Source organism: Aspergillus steynii (assembly GCF_002849105.1).
Source record: "Aspergillus steynii IBT 23096 chromosome Unknown P170scaffold_3, whole genome shotgun sequence".
In the NCBI taxonomy this organism is placed as follows: domain Eukaryota; kingdom Fungi; phylum Ascomycota; class Eurotiomycetes; order Eurotiales; family Aspergillaceae; genus Aspergillus; species Aspergillus steynii.
This window is the reverse complement of record NW_020194400.1, coordinates 1,104,185-1,122,128: the sequence shown is the minus strand read 5'-3', so window position 1 is coordinate 1,122,128 and position 17,944 is coordinate 1,104,185. Positions and strand designations below refer to the sequence as shown.

The following is a 17,944-nucleotide window of genomic DNA, read 5'->3' as shown; positions in this document are numbered from 1 at the left end:
TATTTTTCTTCTTTCCTCTGATTTAGCTTTTTCACGTCCCATTCTCATTCTTCCGTCTCATCATTAGCCTGCGTGTCTTTGTTGTAACATCATGGTTTTGAGTTCTGGTTGAGCTGTTGAGCAGCAAAAAGGATCTGACCGAGCCGAGCCCCCTCCCCCTATCACCGAGTATGATTATCTTCCTTACGATTGACGAAAACATGACTGTTTGCAATATGATGAATTCCTTCGATATATGAACGGTATATACAAGCAAGGTAGTCATTGTAATCATGTAAACTGGTAGAAGAGACAAGGGGATTATATGACAGGAATAGCCATTCCATCGCCGCGGAGATCGCTCCCGGCGCTGTATACAAGTCTTCCCTCATCATAATGGCATCGGATAATCTGCCCACGACCGAACATGCCTCTTTCCCATCCCTTGAGAACTTCCACTTTATGGCCGAGCTGCTGTAGGCCTACGACGGCCTCGTCACTGATCCCTTCCTCGACGTAGACGGTGCGGTCCTGCGGAAGCTCAGGCGGCGCAGCGGCAATGCAAATTCGAGGAGCATCCATTGCAGCTTGAGGGTTGTAGTTGAAAGCGAGCATGTTGAGCAGAACCTGGACGTGGCCTTGGGGCTGCATGAATCCACCCATAACGCCATACACCGAATGGAGAGAGCCGTCGGAGACGTTGGTGATCATTGCAGGGATGATGGTGTGGTAGGGGCGCTTTCGGGGAGCCAGAGCATTGGGGTGGTCGGGACTCAGAGAGAAGTTGGCGCCTCGGTTCTGCAATGTGAATCCACAGCCCTTGGGGATGATACCGGTTCCGAACCCGGCGTAGTTGCTGTTGATGAACGAGATGCCGTTGCCCTCTTTGTCGGTGACTGCAAAGTAGACCGTGTCGCAGTGGTTGTGGGCCGGGCTGCCGTGGTCAAGAATGTCAGAGGCCTTGTCAGCGTTGAACAGCTTTGCCCGTTCGGCCAGATAGGCTTGTGAGAGGAGTTCTTGGCTTGGGACCTTCTCGACGTCAGGATCGGTTACCCACCACGAGGCGTCGGCAAATGCAATGCGAAGGCTTTCAATGATAGCGTGGAGATACTCGGCTGAGTTGTGTTGATCTTCCGAGAATGTAGGGATCTTGCCCGTTCGCTCGAGTTCTTCAAGTATGCCCAATGCCATGAGTGCGACGATGCCCTGCCCGTTTGGCGGATGCTCCCAAATCTCTACTCCCTGATTCACCTCATCATCTGTACCATTGGATTGCTTCTCAACAATCCCCTGCCCGGTGAACTTGAGGGAAATAGCTTCGGTCTCCTGGCTTCCTGTCTCGGCATGATACTTGAGGTCTTCCAGCGTCAAGTAGCCCCCAAGGTCCTGAACAACCTTGATCAACTCTTCCGCAACTCGTCCTTCATAGAATCCCTTTTTCCCTTCGGCTGCAAGCGTTCGGAAAGTTTTGGCCAACGCAGAGTTTTTCATGATCTCGCCGGGCAGGGGGGCTCTGCATCCGTTCTTGGCGTTCGCATCAGCCTTGAGCATCTCATGCGAATTTGGAGACGCTTGGCGGAGTAGGTATTCCTGTTCATGCCACTAAGTTGTATGTTAGTCTTATGATCTAAGTGGTCGGGCTTAAAAGCATAGACATACGTAATAAGACGATAGCTCCGACACGGGAAATCCTTCTTCTCCAAGTTCAATGGCTGGAAGCAGGATTTGCTCTAGCGATAGGTTGCCGCTGCCAAATTTCTCGACTGTATCAACCCATCCAGCAGCCGCCCCCGGTGTAGTTACCGCAACCGCTTTTCTGAAGGGAAGTTTACCCACGTCGTCCGGTCCTAGGTTCAAGTCCTTTCTGACCTTCTCGAGCGTGGCGTTGGCTGCGTATCTTCCTGAACCGTTCAAAGAGTGTACTTTCTTCGTCTTGGCATCGTAGAAAAGGCAGAACATGTCTCCTCCAATCCCCGTGGAGCTAGGTTCGGTGAGGTTTAGAGTGGCAGCCACGGCTACAGCGGCATCGGCCGCATTTCCTCCGGCCTTGAGGATCCGTTGGCCCGCCGCGGCAGCCAAGGGCTGAGTCGAAGTGACAATTCCATTTGTGCTGTGTACAGTACTCCTTCGGCTCGAAAATGGAGTGAGGTCAGGGTTTATGCGAGAGTAGACCGCCTTTGAATTGAGAGGCATTGTGGCTGATTCTGTCGCGCGCGCAGTGGGCGTAGGGTAGATGCGATTGCCTTGCTCTCTCGTAAACGGGGAAATTCGGCTTTAATAGAAGACTCAGGAGGGGAGAAGAGAACTAGTTTGGGCCAAGATAAGAGAAAGTCCCATACTCCGTGCCCCGCCCATGCGTATGACCTCGGGAATTCGAGTTGGAGAAGGGGCCAAAGGCAGTAGATATCTATGAAGTGACTATCTCATCTGGTCTTCCAATTGGACGGAATCCGATTGATTTCGAAGGAAGTGGATAGCAGGGGAGGCTAATGGCCCTATGGCTGACATGGAGACTCCGAGGGAAACGGAAAGTTGGAGAAGGCCGAGCCAAAATGTCCGGAGAAGGCGCCGATGCCTCGCTGCCTGGATGCCTCAATCACGTCACCTGCCTAATCGGGACAGACTGTGAGCTAGGCCGTTCTGGGATAGGCGTCATCCCGTGACCTGAAGAGGGGAGGATCAGGTGACCGACGGGGTGATTGATTAAAACGATCGATCAAGATAAGATTAAAACAAGGCAAGCTTGCCGACCTCAAGTACTGCCTCTCTCCGACCTCGACCTGTTTCATCGTCCACCCTCCTCCACCCGGGACCACCGGATCCAGAGGAAACCCACGCTGCCGACCCAGAAGAATCGTCGTCGGCTTCTTGATCGCCGACACGCACCACTGCTTGGGACGGCCCCGCGCCGAATACGGAGGGATCTTTCCCAACCGCATCATCCCACTGCGATCGCCAAAAAGACTTTGAGCGGTATAAAAAGAGATTTCATCGTTAAAAGCCATGGAACAGCCCGATTGAACTCTTCGTGTATTCGAGACTGCGAACTTTCACCTTCAGATGCTTACTTCATCCTTGGCTGTGCCCGTTTTCCGGCTACCGTGAAGCATACCTATTAACTCGTTCTCCACATTTTGTCTACGCCTGAAAGCAAGATGGTTGTGTTTGTTGACCTGGAGCACGACGCGTTTAATAAACGTAGCTTCTCTAGGGGTCCCGATTCTTCTTTTTACCCTTATGTAGAGCCTGGGAAGCCCTCGTTATCAAAGCTGGGGGGAGCTGGCTCCGACCCTGCCTCTGGCCCTGCGGAGGTGGAGACTGATGATCCTTCTGCCGATCCGGCTCGCGACTCTTATCAATCTCAATCAGCACCAGAGAAGCCAACTCTGAATCGGAATTCTTTCTCTGCTGCTTTGAGTTGCTACCCGTATGGAGCATTCATGAACTAGAGCCGCGTTGGCATTGCTTCCGCGCTGTTGTGCTAACTATACATCAGAGTTATCAAAGAAATCGCTCGACTGGTGGATTTGAACACGCTGGACTCCTTGTCGCAAACATGCCGCCAATTTCACGCCAATCTGCTTCCCTACCGTCAGCAACTAGTCAAGCAGACCCTACGCTGCGAGAATGAATATGTTGAGACGTTAGTGGACCTGTTGAAGAGCGGTACCGTGATACCCGACAGTGTCAAATCTGTGATCCGGCTCCTGAGCCAGGGAGCCATGAGCTCTGGACGCCTCACCACCGGCAAAATATCGAAATGTGCTCGGGATATGGTCGCGGAATGCCGAAGGTGCTCCACGGTTGTGTGTCGAGTATGATCCCTACCCTTTCCTCGCGACAGCTGAAGAATGCAACTTACTAAGAGCCCTCTCAGAACTGCACAGCCAAGCCTGCGACACTCAGCATGCTCAAAAACCGTATCCGCCGCCTTTGCACTACTTGCCGTACGGCGCCGTTGAGCGATCATCTCGTCTCCCCATCCGCCCCGCGCCGTCACAGTCCTCGAGCGTCGCCATCGTTAGACGAGTCTAGTTTTACGACACCCGCGTTTTTACGTACACCCTGCACGTGCGCGGACGCTTTTTGGATTTGCCACCACTGTGGTATGAGGCTACGCAGCAGCGACACCACCTATCGCCGAGTCTGGAACTGGCGCACCCGCTACAGCACCTACCTCGGTGGACTAGGAACGGGGATCGGGGAAGGATGCCAGGGCGTGAAATGCGGCCGTGGAGAAGATTGCTTAGCCGCTCAAGAGATCGAAATGGAAGTGGAATGTGAAGCGGATGAATCCTCGGGTAGTCCCCATGGTCACTCCCCTGGTCTTGGAAATGGGCCCTGGGGGTCGCATAATCACTCCAACGACCGATTAGAGAGTCGCGAGGAAGAGGAGCCTGGGTATTTTCGGCAAGAAATCATTGGAATAGGCGGTAGGGTCAAACAAAAGTCAAAGAAACGGGTCATCGTGGGGGCCTGCGTGGTTGAGCACGAAGACGAGCGAGATTCGGGGCGATACTTGGTTCGAGAAGAGGAGGGACAAGACCGAAGCTGGTGTGGATGGTGCTGGAGGGTGATTCCATCCAAGAGCGAATTGTGAGTTCATATAGTCTTGCGTCAAACCTGTAGATTTCATTTCTAGTTTAGCGCTGCTTCTCATTAGATGTCAAATTGGAATTATCTTATAGGTACAAGTGAATTTAAAACAGCCCAACACTTCTAACCGAACAAAGGTCTTATAGCCGGGGCCTGTACAGCTCTCTATCCCGAAACGCATCAACACGGGGCTTCCAACCGGGAATATCAGCCCCCGTAAGATCCGGCACCACCAGCCTCCCCTCCAGCCAATCCTTACATTTCCCGTACAAAACATTCTTCTCGGGACCATGACTATCCAAATTCAACTTCGGAGGCCTTCCAATCTTCTCCTCCGCCCAAGCCAAATAGCGATACCCAGACGGAAACTGATCCACCTCCTCCTCAGGGACACGGAACCTCCTCTCTGGGTTAACAGGCACAAACTTATCCTTATCAAACAGCAACGTGAACAAACACACGCCCCATCGACCCTCTCTCTTCTCAAGTAGGAAGAAAAAGCGGCAGTCGGCCTCATTATCCATTTCGACCCCGTCGAACGTAAAGCGACACGTGATGGTAGTCTTCATCTTGCAGACAGCACGCGTGAGTTGGGTGTTGGTTTCGACGGACGAGCCGCAGATCCGGTGGGCGATGTACATGAAGGACGAACCCTCTGCAAAGCCGTCCTTGGATGCTTGGATGAATTCGTCGATGCTGCCTTGCTTCCAGGAGGTGGTGATGTAGGCGTCGTCGAAGAACATGGAGCGGTAGTTTTGCCACCTATGAGTTGGTTAGTGCGTATCAGCACTTGGCTTTGGCTGTTGGAGATGGACTAGGGCTGATATACTAACTCAGCAGCGTCACGATAACTTCCCCAGCCTTCGCAGAGCTCGCGGATCTTGAATCGTTCAAGGGCCTCCCTGTCAGGATAGACTCCGTTGGCATTGTTGCGCAGAGCGTTGGAGGCATAGGTGCTCTCGTCAGGCTGGAAGGTTGCATAACGGTCGAACGGCATTTTGGAGAGCTTAAGCTTCAATTGAATGCGAGCTTACCCCATTCAATGGTAGCAGGGGGCAATGCCGGTCCTTATGTATGCGAGTCATGATCTTTGAGTTACAGACCAACTCTATACTCCTGTAAATGCTATGCATGAAACCTGACTTTGTTCTTCTCCGGTGGCAAGCAATGCCACGGTTCATGCGGTATTTGGTCATCAATGCACTGAAACCGCTTCAAAGAAAGGCCAACCGTCTGATGTTTAGATATCGAGGGACAGAAGTGATCAAATTGCTTCGTATAGTACATCCCGACCCTTAGAGCCCACAAAGTGCTCAGCATCCGAGCTTGTTCAGGAATGAAGGAATAAACTTGCGGACATTCCGCTGTAAACTTCCACCTTCCCTGACAGCTTTGGGGAGTACGCGGTATAGTTGATGATGTCATGCAAATCCCGATCAACGGCAGACATGTTTGCACTGTTTGCGAAAGGGGGTTTGAGCTGTTTGCCATGTTTGATTGAGGCTGCACTCAACCGCTGATTGGCCTTCAGCAATGGAACTGCTCCATACGTCCCTGACGCCGACGATCATGCCGCATTTTGGTGTCAACATCTCCCGCGAAGTTTAGCCGAGCATTTGCTCAAAATGGAGTATAAAGTCAACCCATTCCACTTGTTTTTGAGTCCCCAGCATATGCCCTGCTGGTCGGTTCATCAACTGTGCTTGCCACTATTCCGCAATAATGTCATCGAGTCCAAAATTTGAACCATTCAACATCATTTCAGCAACTTACAAAACTGTCTCCCAACATGATATTGCTGCGAATGTTCTAGTGCCCAAGAGTATAACATCTCCGGGTAAATATCCTGTCGTCATTCGCTTCCATGGGGGTGGTTTTGTATGTATTAGACTCTAGTCGCATGGACATGTATCAAGCTGACCTCTTGCAGACATCAGGATCAAGTCTGTTTCCAGACTGGTTCCCAAAATGGCAGGCCGAACTAGCCCTGAAGCATAACGCGATCATCGTGTTGCCCAACTATCGTCTTCTGCCTGATTCCAGCGGTATGGATATCATGGAAGATATCGATGATTTCTGGGGATGGGTCACGTCCAAGTTGGCAGACACTTTGCGTGACAGTACCAATGGAATTGAGCCCGATTTGTCCAAAATGATGACTGCAGGTGAAAGCGCAGGTCAGTCCCCGCTCCCACTTGCTCACATCTCATAGTTGGGTGGTGATAACATCAAGCTAGGCGGCTATCTAAGCGTACAACTTGCTCTCAACCAGCCCCACGCTGTTAAAGCCTGTATTTCCGAATTCCCTTGCATTGACCTGAAAACAGCACCATACACAGAGCAGCGATCAGACCCACGAGCTCCTGCTTCTTTAGTCCGGGAATATCTCGCCAACAAGGAAGATCAAAGCTCCGTTGTGTCGTCTGATATCGCCATCTCGCGATTCCTGTTTGCGTTTTCCATGATGGACAATTCGCAGTTTCTAGAGTTCTTCGGAACCGACGAGAAACTGTTCCCGTTTGAGAGGGTATCTCGCGGTGCAAAGATCCCGCCGTTGTTTATCATCCACGGGCTGGATGATGATATAGTCCCGGTTGATGGAAGCCGGGATTTTACTGCACTGCTGCAGGAGAAGCAGCCTGCTACCGAGGTGCATTTGTCTCTGGCTCCCGGTGGTCATGGTTTGCATGAATCATGGAGCCAGGATCATGATGCTATGAAAGGGGGTTTGGCGTTTGCCACTCGCGCCTGGCTGGGGTAGCCTGAGCGGATATCTTCGGCTAACAATTGGTAGTTTACGAGACTACGACAGAACTTGCTCAGAGATTCCATGAAGCAGGCTTCCCCGATGATAAGGGGGCTTTAGCTGGTTATACTTCAGTATGAGCTACGTACCAAGCATCATCATGATACAGAAAAACAATACCCTAGCATTGGCCATACAAGAGACAGGCCCTTTCAGATCAATGTTTTCTTTCCAAGAAGCCTTTCTGCAATGGTAATATCTAAAGCAATTTCATGCATTTGACTGTGGATGTGTCTAATCCATAGACTAGCCAATCCTTACGAGAAAGAGAGAGAAAAGCAAATGTCTCAAATTATTACAAAGAAAATCAAAGATCACGAGAATAAAATAAACGAAGCAAAAGAAAAGAGCGATGAATATCTACAAGTCATTCCATGCGCTGTAGATAGATTGACATCGAGTCCATGCCTCCCGTTGTACGTTAAACCTTCTCAAAGCTTTGCAAATTTGGAATTCTCAAGCGTCGTTTCAAAACGTTATCCCCTGGGGTATCCACCCTTGCGAGACGTCGGTGGTCCCTATGGTGGGCAACAACATATTCTCATGACCAACTATCAGAAGTGCACCCTTGGCTTTACTTAGAGCCACGCACATCCTGTTGGCGTCAGCTACAAATTCCAGTTCCGTGTTACCACCTGGACGGGTCGAGGAGACACTGACAAAACTGCTATCACAGCAATATAATCGGGTTGATTGCAACACTTTCTGTTATTTCATGGAGTGAAAGCTTTTCTCTTTCCAACGCTTCAATCAGTCGTTAAGCAATCAAGTCCAGACCATAATTGGGCCCGCACACAATGACTTTGCTCTTGATCTTCAGATGATACAGAGCGATCTGAACGGAAACAATCGTTTTTCTGTTCCAGGTGGACCAGTCACTAGACTGACATAATTTTTGTATGATATGGCTGGAAACATCCCCTCTTGGATGGTGGCGACTTGTTCGTTGTTGCTATTTGCTGTGGGCTGATCTAATTTCTCAACCTAACTTCTCCGATTGATATCTATCAATATGTTTTGAATTGCTCGTGCATTCCTATTAGCATCGGGCTTCAAATCTCCTCGGTTACCCATTATTGTAAGGTCATCAGTGTTTTTGTTGTATTGGTAGATTCTGACCAAATTCCCAATCGCATTCCACACACGTATATCTTTAATCCGATGTTTGCGCTTGTTGCTCTCAGGCATCTCTCAAGTTGTCTCTCTGCTGACCTCCACATCGATGCTTTATTGCTTTGGTGTTTAGCTTTGGTCTGTGATATCAGAAAAGGACTTTCCGGGTAAGCTCCCGGTCTGCCTGTCCATTTCACGCTGATTAAATCCGACCTTCCCCATCCACGACCAGATGAAAACTCCGCGCGATGTGATACTGTGTCCAGCGGAACACAATGTTGCAGTATGATCATCCACAATCCAGTCACATTGCTTGCCAAGCTGGTTTCATTGCAGCAATTTGCTTACTCGCCGTCAAATGAAGCCAAAGTTGAGTACTTTCAGTCACGGGGATATTAGCGTTCCTAATTCAGCTATGCGTGACATCAAGGAGACTAACCAAGGCGGTAGTCATCTTGCGTCTCGAGGCTGAGATCAGGCAGTCCCCAAGGCCACCAAAGTTAACAAGCGCCAGGGCAATGGACGGCAGGTATGACTTTGATGAGAGAAGGATGGGCGGTCCACTGGGCCAGCAAGAAAAAAGAAGAGGGTCAAAGGTTTGGGGTAGGACAGGGAAGGAAAGTGAATTAGGGCAGGGAAAGAAAGTCCAAAGGTGAATAAAAGAAACAAGCCAGGTAGGCACATATCTAGTCTGTCAATTGACTGCATTTGTCTTTTGGACAAACAAAGTGAATTTATGCTAAGAGTCTGACGAAGGCTTATTCCCCATCTTTCAGCATCTCCACAACCTTCAAAATCTTATCGAGACAATTCAGGAGATACTGGCGCACGCGTAATGCCTCGGACTTCTCAAGTCGTCTTTCTAGCTTCAAGCACAACCTCTTCCAATCCACATCCTCGACAGTGAGGCCTTGTGTCTCAAAGAAAAGATTGGCAGAGACCCTAGAGTACCAGAAGCTGTTACTCAGGTAGAAATTCAATGCTTTTTCAGTGTTGGCAACTGTTTGGGACGGGATATAATCAAAAATTATGTAAATAACCTCCATCGGAAGCCGGCAGCTTATGGGCTGCACCGCCTTGGGGCGACAAGGTCGACTAGGTTCCTTCTTTGGCTTCGTCCTCCGCGCTTGCTCTAGTGCCAGATCAACTACAGATGAGACAGACTTGATGCGGACAGGGTCTAGAGTAAAAAAGAAAAAAAAAAAAAAGTTTTGTCAGCGGTGCACAATGAAAACCCACAATGGTTTTAGGTGAGAGTCTTGCCTTCTTGGTACATTTCTGGTCTCCAGGCCCTACATTGGCTACCCATCATCAGACGTCTATGTCGAAGGGCAGCAAAAAAAAGATCTAGATCATCCTCCGCGACAGTACCCAATTCATGGTATGAGAGAAGCTCCCAGCAACGAGCATGGACAATATAACCCACCCATTCCGTCGACAGGGGGCATTTGCGCCTTGTGGGCCTGTGAACCCCGGGCTGGGTATCGTCCGTTTCTGTCCCCCTCTGTAAAGGAACACATCCTTGCGGAACAGTTCTGTTCCGGGCGTGTACCATAGCAACCCCAGATAGTCGGTACGCAAAATCCTCCTGGTTGAAAAGAACTAAAGCGCATCAGTCTGGAATATCAACACTATTGACTTCATATGCAGCCTACTCATGCGCTGAAAAGCCCACCAGCCATTTTCCATGGACAAAGGCAATCTTGATAGTTCTATGTTTTCAGTCCGGGAGACTCTTTCTCTGTCGTAACGGTGATATCTTAAAATAATAGAAGAACGGCCGCAACGAGAAAGATCCGCACAAAACCTGTAGCCGCATATGTAGCAGCAACAATAACCCCTACAGAGCCGACGGGGGCGAATATAAACGTTCTCCCAGTCATCGGCAAGATATTCTGGCGGGATGGAACTGGCACTCTCCATGTTGGGTATGAGGATGTTTGACAGCAACTTGCAGCAAGAGGGGGTGCATCAAGAAGGTCGAAATAAGACCGACATCAGTGCCGTCATGATGACCAGACCTAGTATGCTGATCGGAGAGTAATTCCAGGTCAGTGTCATTTCGACGATACCGATGTGTACGTCAGAATGAGATGGGAACGAAGAAGTAGGTTAAGGTATACTGCGGAATACAGTAGAACCCATCCTTTTCGGATTAGCGCCGGGTGAGTAATCCGGCCGCGACGGGTGGCTCTCGGCACGGAACAACCAGCAGCCCGAGGCAGGCTTGGCACTAAAAATTCCAGAACCAACGCCTCTCGCGGCGTCCCTGGCCGGCGGTGCTTGGCGCAAAAGATCCCAAACTTCCCCAGCTGTCAAATTTTTGTTCCCAATCTTTTTTTTTTCGGTCGTTAGCTTTTTGGGGGGAGAAAAGTTCGCTCTTTGCTTTACATGGGTCACGATAACGGCAATCGAAATTACCTGATTTTTGTTTCTTATCGCCGGGTCTAATTACCCTTCATTCCCCATCCTAATCTTTTCGCCTTCCCAACGCCCGGAGATGCAGGCACTCCACAAAAACATCGACAATGGTCCAGCTCCAAAGACCTTTGCAAAATCTTCCGCTTCCGATGATCCAGTTACACCGCATGTCCACAAGGCCACCAGTCCGTCGACGCATTTCATCGCTGGCGCGTGAGCAACCCCGACGATCCCCCGGAATCTGGAGTCTGTTTTCAAGATGCTAACGAACCAACTTGCAGCACCGGTGGCATGGTCACGGCTCTCTTGACATCGCCCCTAGATGTGCTTCGAACTCGGTTACAATCGGATTTCTATCGCTCGCAGACCAAATCCGCCGTCGCTCCCCCGCCTCAAGCCCGCGTGTCTCTACCACGATCCTTTCTTCTCCATTTCCGTGAAACATTTGACATTCTCTTTACGATACACCGCGTCGAGGGCTGGCGCAGTCTCTTCCGGGGACTGGGACCCAGTCTGACGGGTGTGGTTCCGGCCACCGCCATCAAGTTCTGGGCGTACGGCAACTGCAAACGGCTCTATCCGGGCCTCCTTGGGTACGATGCCGACTCTACGTCGGTACACGCTCTTTCGGCTGCGACCGCCGGTGTAGTGACCGGTACCGCGACGAACCCTATCTGGCTCGTCAAGACACGGCTTCAACTCGATAAGTCACACCTGGAGAGCGGCGGACAACCACGGTACAAGAGCAGCTATGACTGCGTGAAGCAGGTCGTCAAGCAGGAAGGACTGAGAGGGTTATATCGGGGTCTTGCGGCCAGCTACCTGGGAGTCATCGAGACTACTCTTCATCTTGCCTCCTACGAACGAATGAAGGTCATGCTCGCGAATCAGAACAAGCTGCAGGGCGAGAAGAAGAACAACGAGCTAGCCCAGGGTTTGATTCTCAGCGGAGCCGCTGGTCTTTCCAAGCTGATCGCCGTCTTGATCGCTTACCCCCACGAGGTGAGCTCTTCCCCGGGAGTCCCATGTCTGTTCAGCGGCTAACAAAATGATAGGTCCTCCGGACTCGACTACGACAAGCCCCCATGGCCAATGGCCGCCCGAAATACACCGGAGTGATGCAGTGCCTCCGGCTGATGGTTAAAGAAGAAGGAGTTGTCGCCCTGTACGGCGGGTTGACGGCGCATCTAATCCGCACCGTCCCTTCGGCGGCGCTCACGCTGGGAACATATGAGCTGGTACTCAAGCTGCTGAATTAGCTGCTCCATGTCGCAACGGACTGGCCAGGCACCCGCAGGTCGACTGTATTATTATTAAATGTAAATGTATTTATGTATCATAGACTACTAATTAACGGGAATAGACACATCACCTACTTGAATAAAATTCTTCTGGGCACACGTTCACGCCAAGTACAAATACGGGCAGGGTGACGCGCATGAGTCATCGCAGACGAAGAACGATGATTCCGAGTCTCGTATTGCGGTGACTGATTCTCTCGGTCTCGTTGAGAATTTTCCTTGTCTTCGGTGTCCGCGGACGCCTCGCATCCCTCGGGCTCCCGATCAGGCGGCGCGTCGTGGCCTTGGCATCGCATCCGCTCCCCGATCATCTCCTTGCACTCCTTGCTACGATCCCTAAGTGGCGTTCATTGGTTTCTTCACTAGGATGACGGCTTGGCTGGGTGTCTCTGGCGGGTCTGGAGCCAGTCTCGCCCCTAATTTTACTTCTTCGGGTTGCCGCCATCGGGCTTTACATGGCGCATATGCTCCGGCCACAGCATGAGAGGCTCTATATAGTCTTCTGCTGACAATGGCCGATCCTTTCATCTCATCCTTCTCTTCCCTCTTTGTTGCTGCCTTGTGACTTCGCTGGGATGTCGCTCCAAGGTAAGGCCACCGGTACACCCATGCAGTCTATGGGTTCTTTGGCCCCGTCCAGCGACAGCTCGTCGAATAAAACGGCCACCTCTGCTACTCAGGCTCATCATGCGGAGGGATCGCACCGGCACAAGTTAGACACGGAGGTTTACGAGGAGAATGGCGCCCAACGGGAACAGGAAGTACTCAATCTCGCTCGCAAATTCACAACCAGGTCCACCGACTCTCACCACCAGCCACTCTTCGGAGCAAACCCTGGGAAGAAGGTTGACCCCCAAAGTCCCGACTTCAGCGCGAAATCCTGGGCAAAGGCCTTCTACAATGTAAGATACAAGGCAGAGGGCAACTCTGAACCCCGGCTGTCTGGATTCGCCTTCAAGGGCCTGCAGGTGTATGGATATGGCAGCGCGACCGATTACCAGATGAGCGTCGGTAATGCCTTGCTCAAGCTTCCGTCTATGGCTCTTCGCTTGTTCAGTGGAAAGCACGGACAGAAGGTCGACATCCTTCAAGACTTTGATGGTCTGGTTCTACCAGGCGAACAGCTATGCGCTCTCGGTCCTCCCGGCTCGGGCTGCTCAACACTTCTGAAGACGATTGCCGGCGACACTCATGGCTTCGAAGTCCACCCGGATTCTTACGTCAATTATCACGGTATCACTCCCCGACAGATGACGACCGCATTTCGAGGCGAGGCTATCTACACCGCCGAGGTTGACATTCACTTTCCGATGCTTTCGGTGGGCGACACGCTTTACTTCGCTGCTCTTGCTCGCGCGCCGTACCAAATCCCCGGTGGCATCAGTCGTGAAGAATATGCTACTCATTTGCGGGACGTGATAATGGCCATGTTCGGCATCAGCCACACCATCAATACACGGGTGGGCAATGATTTTGTCCGTGGAGTCAGTGGAGGCGAGAGGAAGCGTGTGACAATTTCTGAGGCCGCTCTGAGCTATGCCCCGTTGCAGTGCTGGGACAATAGCACCAGGGGTCTAGACAGTGCCAACGCTGTTGAGTTCTGCAGGACTTTGCGCACTCAGAGTGATGTTTTTGGGACGACTTCGTGCATTGCCATTTATCAGGCGCCGCAGGCCGCCTATGAGGTAGGTGCAGCATGCATGTTCGACATGGCTCAACTCTATACTGACGCCTTGACTAGCTATTCGACAAAGTGACTGTGTTGTACGAAGGGCGGCAGATTTACTTCGGCAAAGCAGATGAAGCAAAGGCTTATTTCGAGCGACTCGGATTCCATTGTCCCGAATCTCAAACCACGGCGGATTACCTGACTTCGATGACGAGCCCTGTCGAGCGAGTAATCAAACCCGGGTTTGAGGCTTTGGTGCCTCGAACCGCCGACGAGTTCGCTCAGAGATGGAAAGATAGCCCCGAGCGTCAGGATCTCCTGCGCCAGATCGATCAATACGCCAACGATCACCCGTTTGAAGGACCCGACCTTGAGAAGTTCGATCAATCGCGAAAGATCGAAAAGTCATCCAAGCAACGCCAAAAGTCACCGTACACTCTCTCCTACTGGCGCCAAATCCAGCTATGCATGTGGCGAGGAGTACAGCAGCTGAAAAATGACCCAAGCGTCACTCTTGCCATGCTCATCGGAAATTTCTTCGAAGCTTTGATCATCGCCAGTATTTTCTATGGTCTCGCAAACGATACTTCCTCATTTTTCTCCCGAGGTGCTCTTCTATTCCTGATGGTTGTTTTGAATGCGTTCTCGAGTTTACTGGAGATTCTATCACTCTATGCAAAAAGACAAATCGTGGAAAAGCATAATCGGTATGCACTATATCATCCTAGTGCCGAAGCAATCTCTTCGTTGATCGTCGACATGCCCTACAAGATTACCAATACATTGATCGTGAATACGACCTTGTATTTCATGGGTAACCTGCGTCGTGAACCTGGTCCATTCTTCTTCTACTTGTTGATCTCATTCTTTACGATGATGTCAATGTCGATGTTCTTCCGTCTCTTTGCCTCGCTCACCAAAACCATTGCTCAGGCTCTCGCACCGTCGGGAATTATAATGCTGGGTCTCGTTCTTTATACCGGCTTCGCATTACCTGTCGCTTACATGCGCGGTTGGGCGCATTGGATCCGCTATATCAACCCGATTTCCTACGGATTCGAAGCTATCATGGTAAACGAATTCCACGGACGTGAATTCCCGTGTGTCGCTTTTGTCCCGTCTGGCCCCGGATATCAGAATATCTCTCCAGACCAACGCGCATGTTCTACAGCGGGCTCCATCCCTGGCTCAGACACAGTCAGTGGCTCGGCGTTTGTCCAGAGCTCTTACGAATACCTGAATAGCCACCGCTGGCGCAACTTTGGTATAATCGTTGCTTTCACTATTTTCCTAGCCGTTTGCCACCTTATCCTGTCTGAAGTGGTGGCTTCCGAGCGTTCCAAAGGAGAAGTCCTTGTGTTTCGTCGTGGCAAGTCACACAAATCCAAGACGAGGCAGTCGCAATCGGACGAAGAGCAGTCGGGCTCTCCTGAACTTCACGAGAAACACGATAGCGGTCTTGAGTCAGATGCTGATGTGGAAAAGCAAGATTCCATCTTCCATTGGGAAAATGTCTGCTATGACATCAAGATCAAGGGCGAACCTCGGCGAATCTTGGACAACGTTGATGGGTGGATCAAGCCTGGCACCTTGACTGCACTGATGGTAAGAACCAATCTTGCGTTGTTTCTTGAACTTTTTCATCGTCTTTTCTATACTAACATGCGCTCTCACAGGGTGTATCTGGGGCCGGTAAAACTACTCTTCTTGACGTTCTCGCCAGCCGCACGACGGTTGGTGTTATTTCGGGCGATATGTTGGTGGATGGTCGACAGCGCGACGAATCTTTCCAGCGCAAGACGGGCTACGTGCAGCAACAAGATTTGCACCTCCACACATCAACTGTTCGGGAGGCGCTTGAATTCAGCGCTGTTCTCCGACAACCGAGTCATTTTACCCGACAGGAGAAATTGGAGTATGTTAACAAGGTTATCAGCCTCCTCAACATGGAAGAATATGCCGACGCTGTAGTTGGAGTTCCCGGGGAAGGACTCAACGTGGAGCAACGAAAGCGCTTGACTATCGGCGTCGAGCTCGCTGCACGCCCGAAACTGCTTCTTTTCCTGGATGAGCCTACCTCCGGTTTGGACAGTCAAACCTCATGGTCCATCTGCAATCTCATGGAAAAGCTCACCCGCAACGGCCAGGCCATTCTTTGCACCATCCACCAGCCTTCTGCGATGCTCTTCCAGCGCTTCGATCGACTGCTTCTGCTCGCCAAAGGCGGCAGGACCGTCTATTTCGGTGAAATCGGGAAGAATTCCGAAATATTGAAAGACTATTTTGTGCGCAATGGTGGACCGATCTGTCCACCAGGAGCCAACCCGGCAGAATACATGCTCGAAGTGATTGGCGCCGCACCCGGTTCGCATACAGACATTGACTGGCCTGTTGTTTGGCAAAACAGCAGGGAGCGTCAAGAAGTTCGTTCAGAGCTCGGTCGCCTGCGAGAACTGGTCAACTCACCTTCCGCGGTCTCTGATCCAAACGACAAATCCAGCTATGAGGAATTCGCGGCACCTTGGACGACACAGATGTACCAGGTCGGACTCCGGGTCTTCCAGCAATACTGGCGCACGCCCTCATACATCTACTCCAAGGCTCTGCTTACCATTGGCTCTGTATGTTAGAACCATCCTTGAAGTTAACAACAGCACTAACGTCCATCCTCAGTCTATCTTCATCGGCTTCTCCTTTTTCAAGAGCGAAAACACCACCCAGGGCATGCAGAACCAGATGTTCGGTATCTTGATCTTCTTCTTCGTCGTCATCCAATTAATGTTCCAAATCATCCCGGTCTTCGTCGTACAACGAACCCTCTACGAAGCACGAGAACGTCAATCCAAAACCTACGCCTGGCAAGCCTTTGTCCTTTCGAACATCGCCGTCGAATTCGCCTGGAACTCAGTAACCCTCCCCCTTCCCCCAATCCCACCCCCCACCGAACCAATAAAACTAACCTCCCCCCAGCTCATGGCCATCTTCTGCTTCCTCGTCTGGTTCTACCCCCTCGGCGTATACCAGAACGCCCAATACACCGGGACCATGCACTCACGCAGCACGCTCGCCTTCCTGATCGTCTGGGTCCTCTTCCTCTTCTGCAGCTCGATGGCGCACATGCTCATCGCGGGCATCTTCAGCGACGAAATGGCCTCCGCGCTCGCCAACATCCTCTCCATCATGCTGTACGCCTTCTGCGGCATCCTCGCCGGCCCCGACGCCCTCCCGGGCTTCTGGATCTTCATGTACCGCGTCAACCCCTTCACCTACGTCACGGCCGGGCTGCTCTCCACCAGCCTGGGCAACGCCCCCATGCACTGCGCCGACAACGAGCTGCTTTCCTTCTCTGCGCCGCAGAATCAGACCTGTGCGGAGTACCTGCGCGCGTATGTCGCTGCCAACGGCGGGGAGGTTATGAATCCCAGTGCTGGCGGGGAGGAGCAGTGTCGGTTCTGCAGTGTTACGTGGACGAATGATTATTTGAAGCGCGTGAGTATTGATTTTGACGACCGGTGGAGGGACTTCGGGCTGGTGTGGGTGTATGTGGTGTTTAATGTTAGTGCGGCGGTGTTTCTTTACTGGCTGTGTCGGGTGCCGAAGGGGAAGAAGACGAAGGAGAATTAGGGGGGTTACATTCTGTTGGGGACCTGTTGGATTGGATTGGACTCGGGAGCCTACGCCGCAAGAAACACTGCGGCAAGGTCCATATGAGGGAGAAGGGGGGTGGGGGGGAGGAAAGGGGAGAGTTTCAAATTGCTGAGTTGGACCGGGATGGTTGGTTGGGAGGGATACAGCACCGAGACCGGGATAAATTGTGAGATTATTAGATAATGGCTATACTACGCAGTCGGTATTTGGGTATATAGAACAAACTGTACTAATACAAGGTGAAGAATTCATTTTCTCCTTTCGCCACCCTCCCTACCTACCAGCTCTTCCCAGTCCTCCCTGTCCTCTCGTTTCAAATTGTCTCATCTCATCTCATGTCAGCCGCTATGACCAATACAACCCTGCTAACTAGTAAGCCAACAGCAAGCTTCCAGTATCCAACAACTCAAA

General features: G+C 51.3%; 7 protein-coding genes across 7 annotated transcripts; 4 read left to right on the top strand and 3 right to left on the bottom strand.

Moving 5' to 3' along the window:
- Positions 1 to 242: 242 nt before the first annotated feature.
- Positions 243 to 2,475, bottom strand: P170DRAFT_508475 (gamma-glutamyltransferase family protein). Its single transcript, XM_024854579.1, has 2 exons — positions 1,639 to 2,475; positions 243 to 1,581 (listed from the first exon to the last, which is right to left on the bottom strand). The coding sequence occupies exons 1-2, from the start codon at positions 2,170 to 2,172 to the stop codon at positions 301 to 303; spliced, it is 1,815 nt and encodes a 604-aa protein (XP_024705573.1). The 5' UTR covers positions 2,173 to 2,475; the 3' UTR covers positions 243 to 300.
- Positions 2,476 to 3,134: 659 nt separating this feature from the next.
- On the top strand, positions 3,135 to 4,667 carry P170DRAFT_508474 (uncharacterized protein; the record flags this gene model as incomplete). The annotated part of the gene is made up of 3 exons (XM_024854578.1): positions 3,135 to 3,406; positions 3,476 to 3,794; positions 3,857 to 4,667. 3 exons carry the CDS (start codon positions 3,135 to 3,137, stop codon positions 4,577 to 4,579), a joined length of 1,314 nt encoding a protein of 437 aa, XP_024705572.1. The 3' UTR covers positions 4,580 to 4,667.
- A 48-nt stretch (positions 4,668 to 4,715) lies between these two features.
- On the bottom strand, positions 4,716 to 5,572 carry P170DRAFT_508473 (uncharacterized protein; the record flags this gene model as incomplete). Its single annotated transcript, XM_024854577.1, has 2 exons — positions 4,716 to 5,337; positions 5,409 to 5,572. 2 exons carry the CDS (start codon positions 5,570 to 5,572, stop codon positions 4,716 to 4,718), a joined length of 786 nt encoding a protein of 261 aa, XP_024705571.1.
- Positions 5,573 to 6,192: 620 nt separating this feature from the next.
- P170DRAFT_508472 (alpha/beta hydrolase family protein) lies at positions 6,193 to 7,336 on the top strand (the record flags this gene model as incomplete). The annotated part of the gene is made up of 3 exons (XM_024854576.1): positions 6,193 to 6,453; positions 6,506 to 6,752; positions 6,813 to 7,336. Exons 1-3 carry the CDS (start codon positions 6,298 to 6,300, stop codon positions 7,334 to 7,336), a joined length of 927 nt encoding a protein of 308 aa, XP_024705570.1. The 5' UTR covers positions 6,193 to 6,297.
- A 1,897-nt stretch (positions 7,337 to 9,233) lies between these two features.
- P170DRAFT_435466 (uncharacterized protein) lies at positions 9,234 to 10,575 on the bottom strand. Its single transcript, XM_024848939.1, has 3 exons — positions 10,150 to 10,575; positions 9,758 to 10,096; positions 9,234 to 9,674 (listed from the first exon to the last, which is right to left on the bottom strand). The coding sequence occupies exons 1-3, from the start codon at positions 10,415 to 10,417 to the stop codon at positions 9,253 to 9,255; spliced, it is 1,029 nt and encodes a 342-aa protein (XP_024705569.1). The 5' UTR covers positions 10,418 to 10,575; the 3' UTR covers positions 9,234 to 9,252.
- Positions 10,576 to 10,786: 211 nt separating this feature from the next.
- P170DRAFT_405173 (putative mitochondrial carrier protein (Rim2)) lies at positions 10,787 to 12,288 on the top strand. The gene is made up of 3 exons (XM_024846570.1): positions 10,787 to 11,128; positions 11,197 to 11,917; positions 11,971 to 12,288. The coding sequence occupies exons 1-3, from the start codon at positions 10,995 to 10,997 to the stop codon at positions 12,172 to 12,174; spliced, it is 1,059 nt and encodes a 352-aa protein (XP_024705568.1). The 5' UTR covers positions 10,787 to 10,994; the 3' UTR covers positions 12,175 to 12,288.
- A 300-nt stretch (positions 12,289 to 12,588) lies between these two features.
- P170DRAFT_435464 (putative ABC multidrug transporter) lies at positions 12,589 to 17,771 on the top strand. The gene is made up of 5 exons (XM_024848938.1): positions 12,589 to 13,901; positions 13,958 to 15,490; positions 15,562 to 16,506; positions 16,559 to 16,792; positions 16,856 to 17,771. Exons 1-5 carry the CDS (start codon positions 12,792 to 12,794, stop codon positions 17,507 to 17,509), a joined length of 4,476 nt encoding a protein of 1,491 aa, XP_024705567.1. The 5' UTR covers positions 12,589 to 12,791; the 3' UTR covers positions 17,510 to 17,771.
- Positions 17,772 to 17,944: the final 173 nt, after the last annotated feature.

Coding starts and splice junctions, on each gene's coding strand:
- P170DRAFT_508475 (XM_024854579.1), bottom strand. CDS start 2,172: ATGCCTCTCAATTCAAAGGCGGTCTACTCTCGCATAAACCCTGACCTC. Junction 1,582..1,638: donor CGGAGCTATCGTCTTATTAC/GTATGTCTATGC, acceptor CATACAACTTAG/TGGCATGAACAGGAATACCT.
- P170DRAFT_435466 (XM_024848939.1), bottom strand. CDS start 10,417: ATGGAGAGTGCCAGTTCCATCCCGCCAGAATATCTTGCCGATGACTGG. Junction 10,097..10,149: donor GTGGGCTTTTCAGCGCATGA/GTAGGCTGCATA, acceptor GATGCGCTTTAG/TTCTTTTCAACCAGGAGGAT. Junction 9,675..9,757: donor ACCAGAAATGTACCAAGAAG/GCAAGACTCTCA, acceptor TTTTTACTCTAG/ACCCTGTCCGCATCAAGTCT.
- P170DRAFT_405173 (XM_024846570.1), top strand. CDS start 10,995: ATGCAGGCACTCCACAAAAACATCGACAATGGTCCAGCTCCAAAGACC. Junction 11,129..11,196: donor ACGCATTTCATCGCTGGCGC/GTGAGCAACCCC, acceptor ACCAACTTGCAG/CACCGGTGGCATGGTCACGG. Junction 11,918..11,970: donor TGATCGCTTACCCCCACGAG/GTGAGCTCTTCC, acceptor ACAAAATGATAG/GTCCTCCGGACTCGACTACG.
- P170DRAFT_435464 (XM_024848938.1), top strand. CDS start 12,792: ATGTCGCTCCAAGGTAAGGCCACCGGTACACCCATGCAGTCTATGGGT. Junction 13,902..13,957: donor CGCCGCAGGCCGCCTATGAG/GTAGGTGCAGCA, acceptor CGCCTTGACTAG/CTATTCGACAAAGTGACTGT. Junction 16,793..16,855: donor TCGAATTCGCCTGGAACTCA/GTAACCCTCCCC, acceptor ACCTCCCCCCAG/CTCATGGCCATCTTCTGCTT.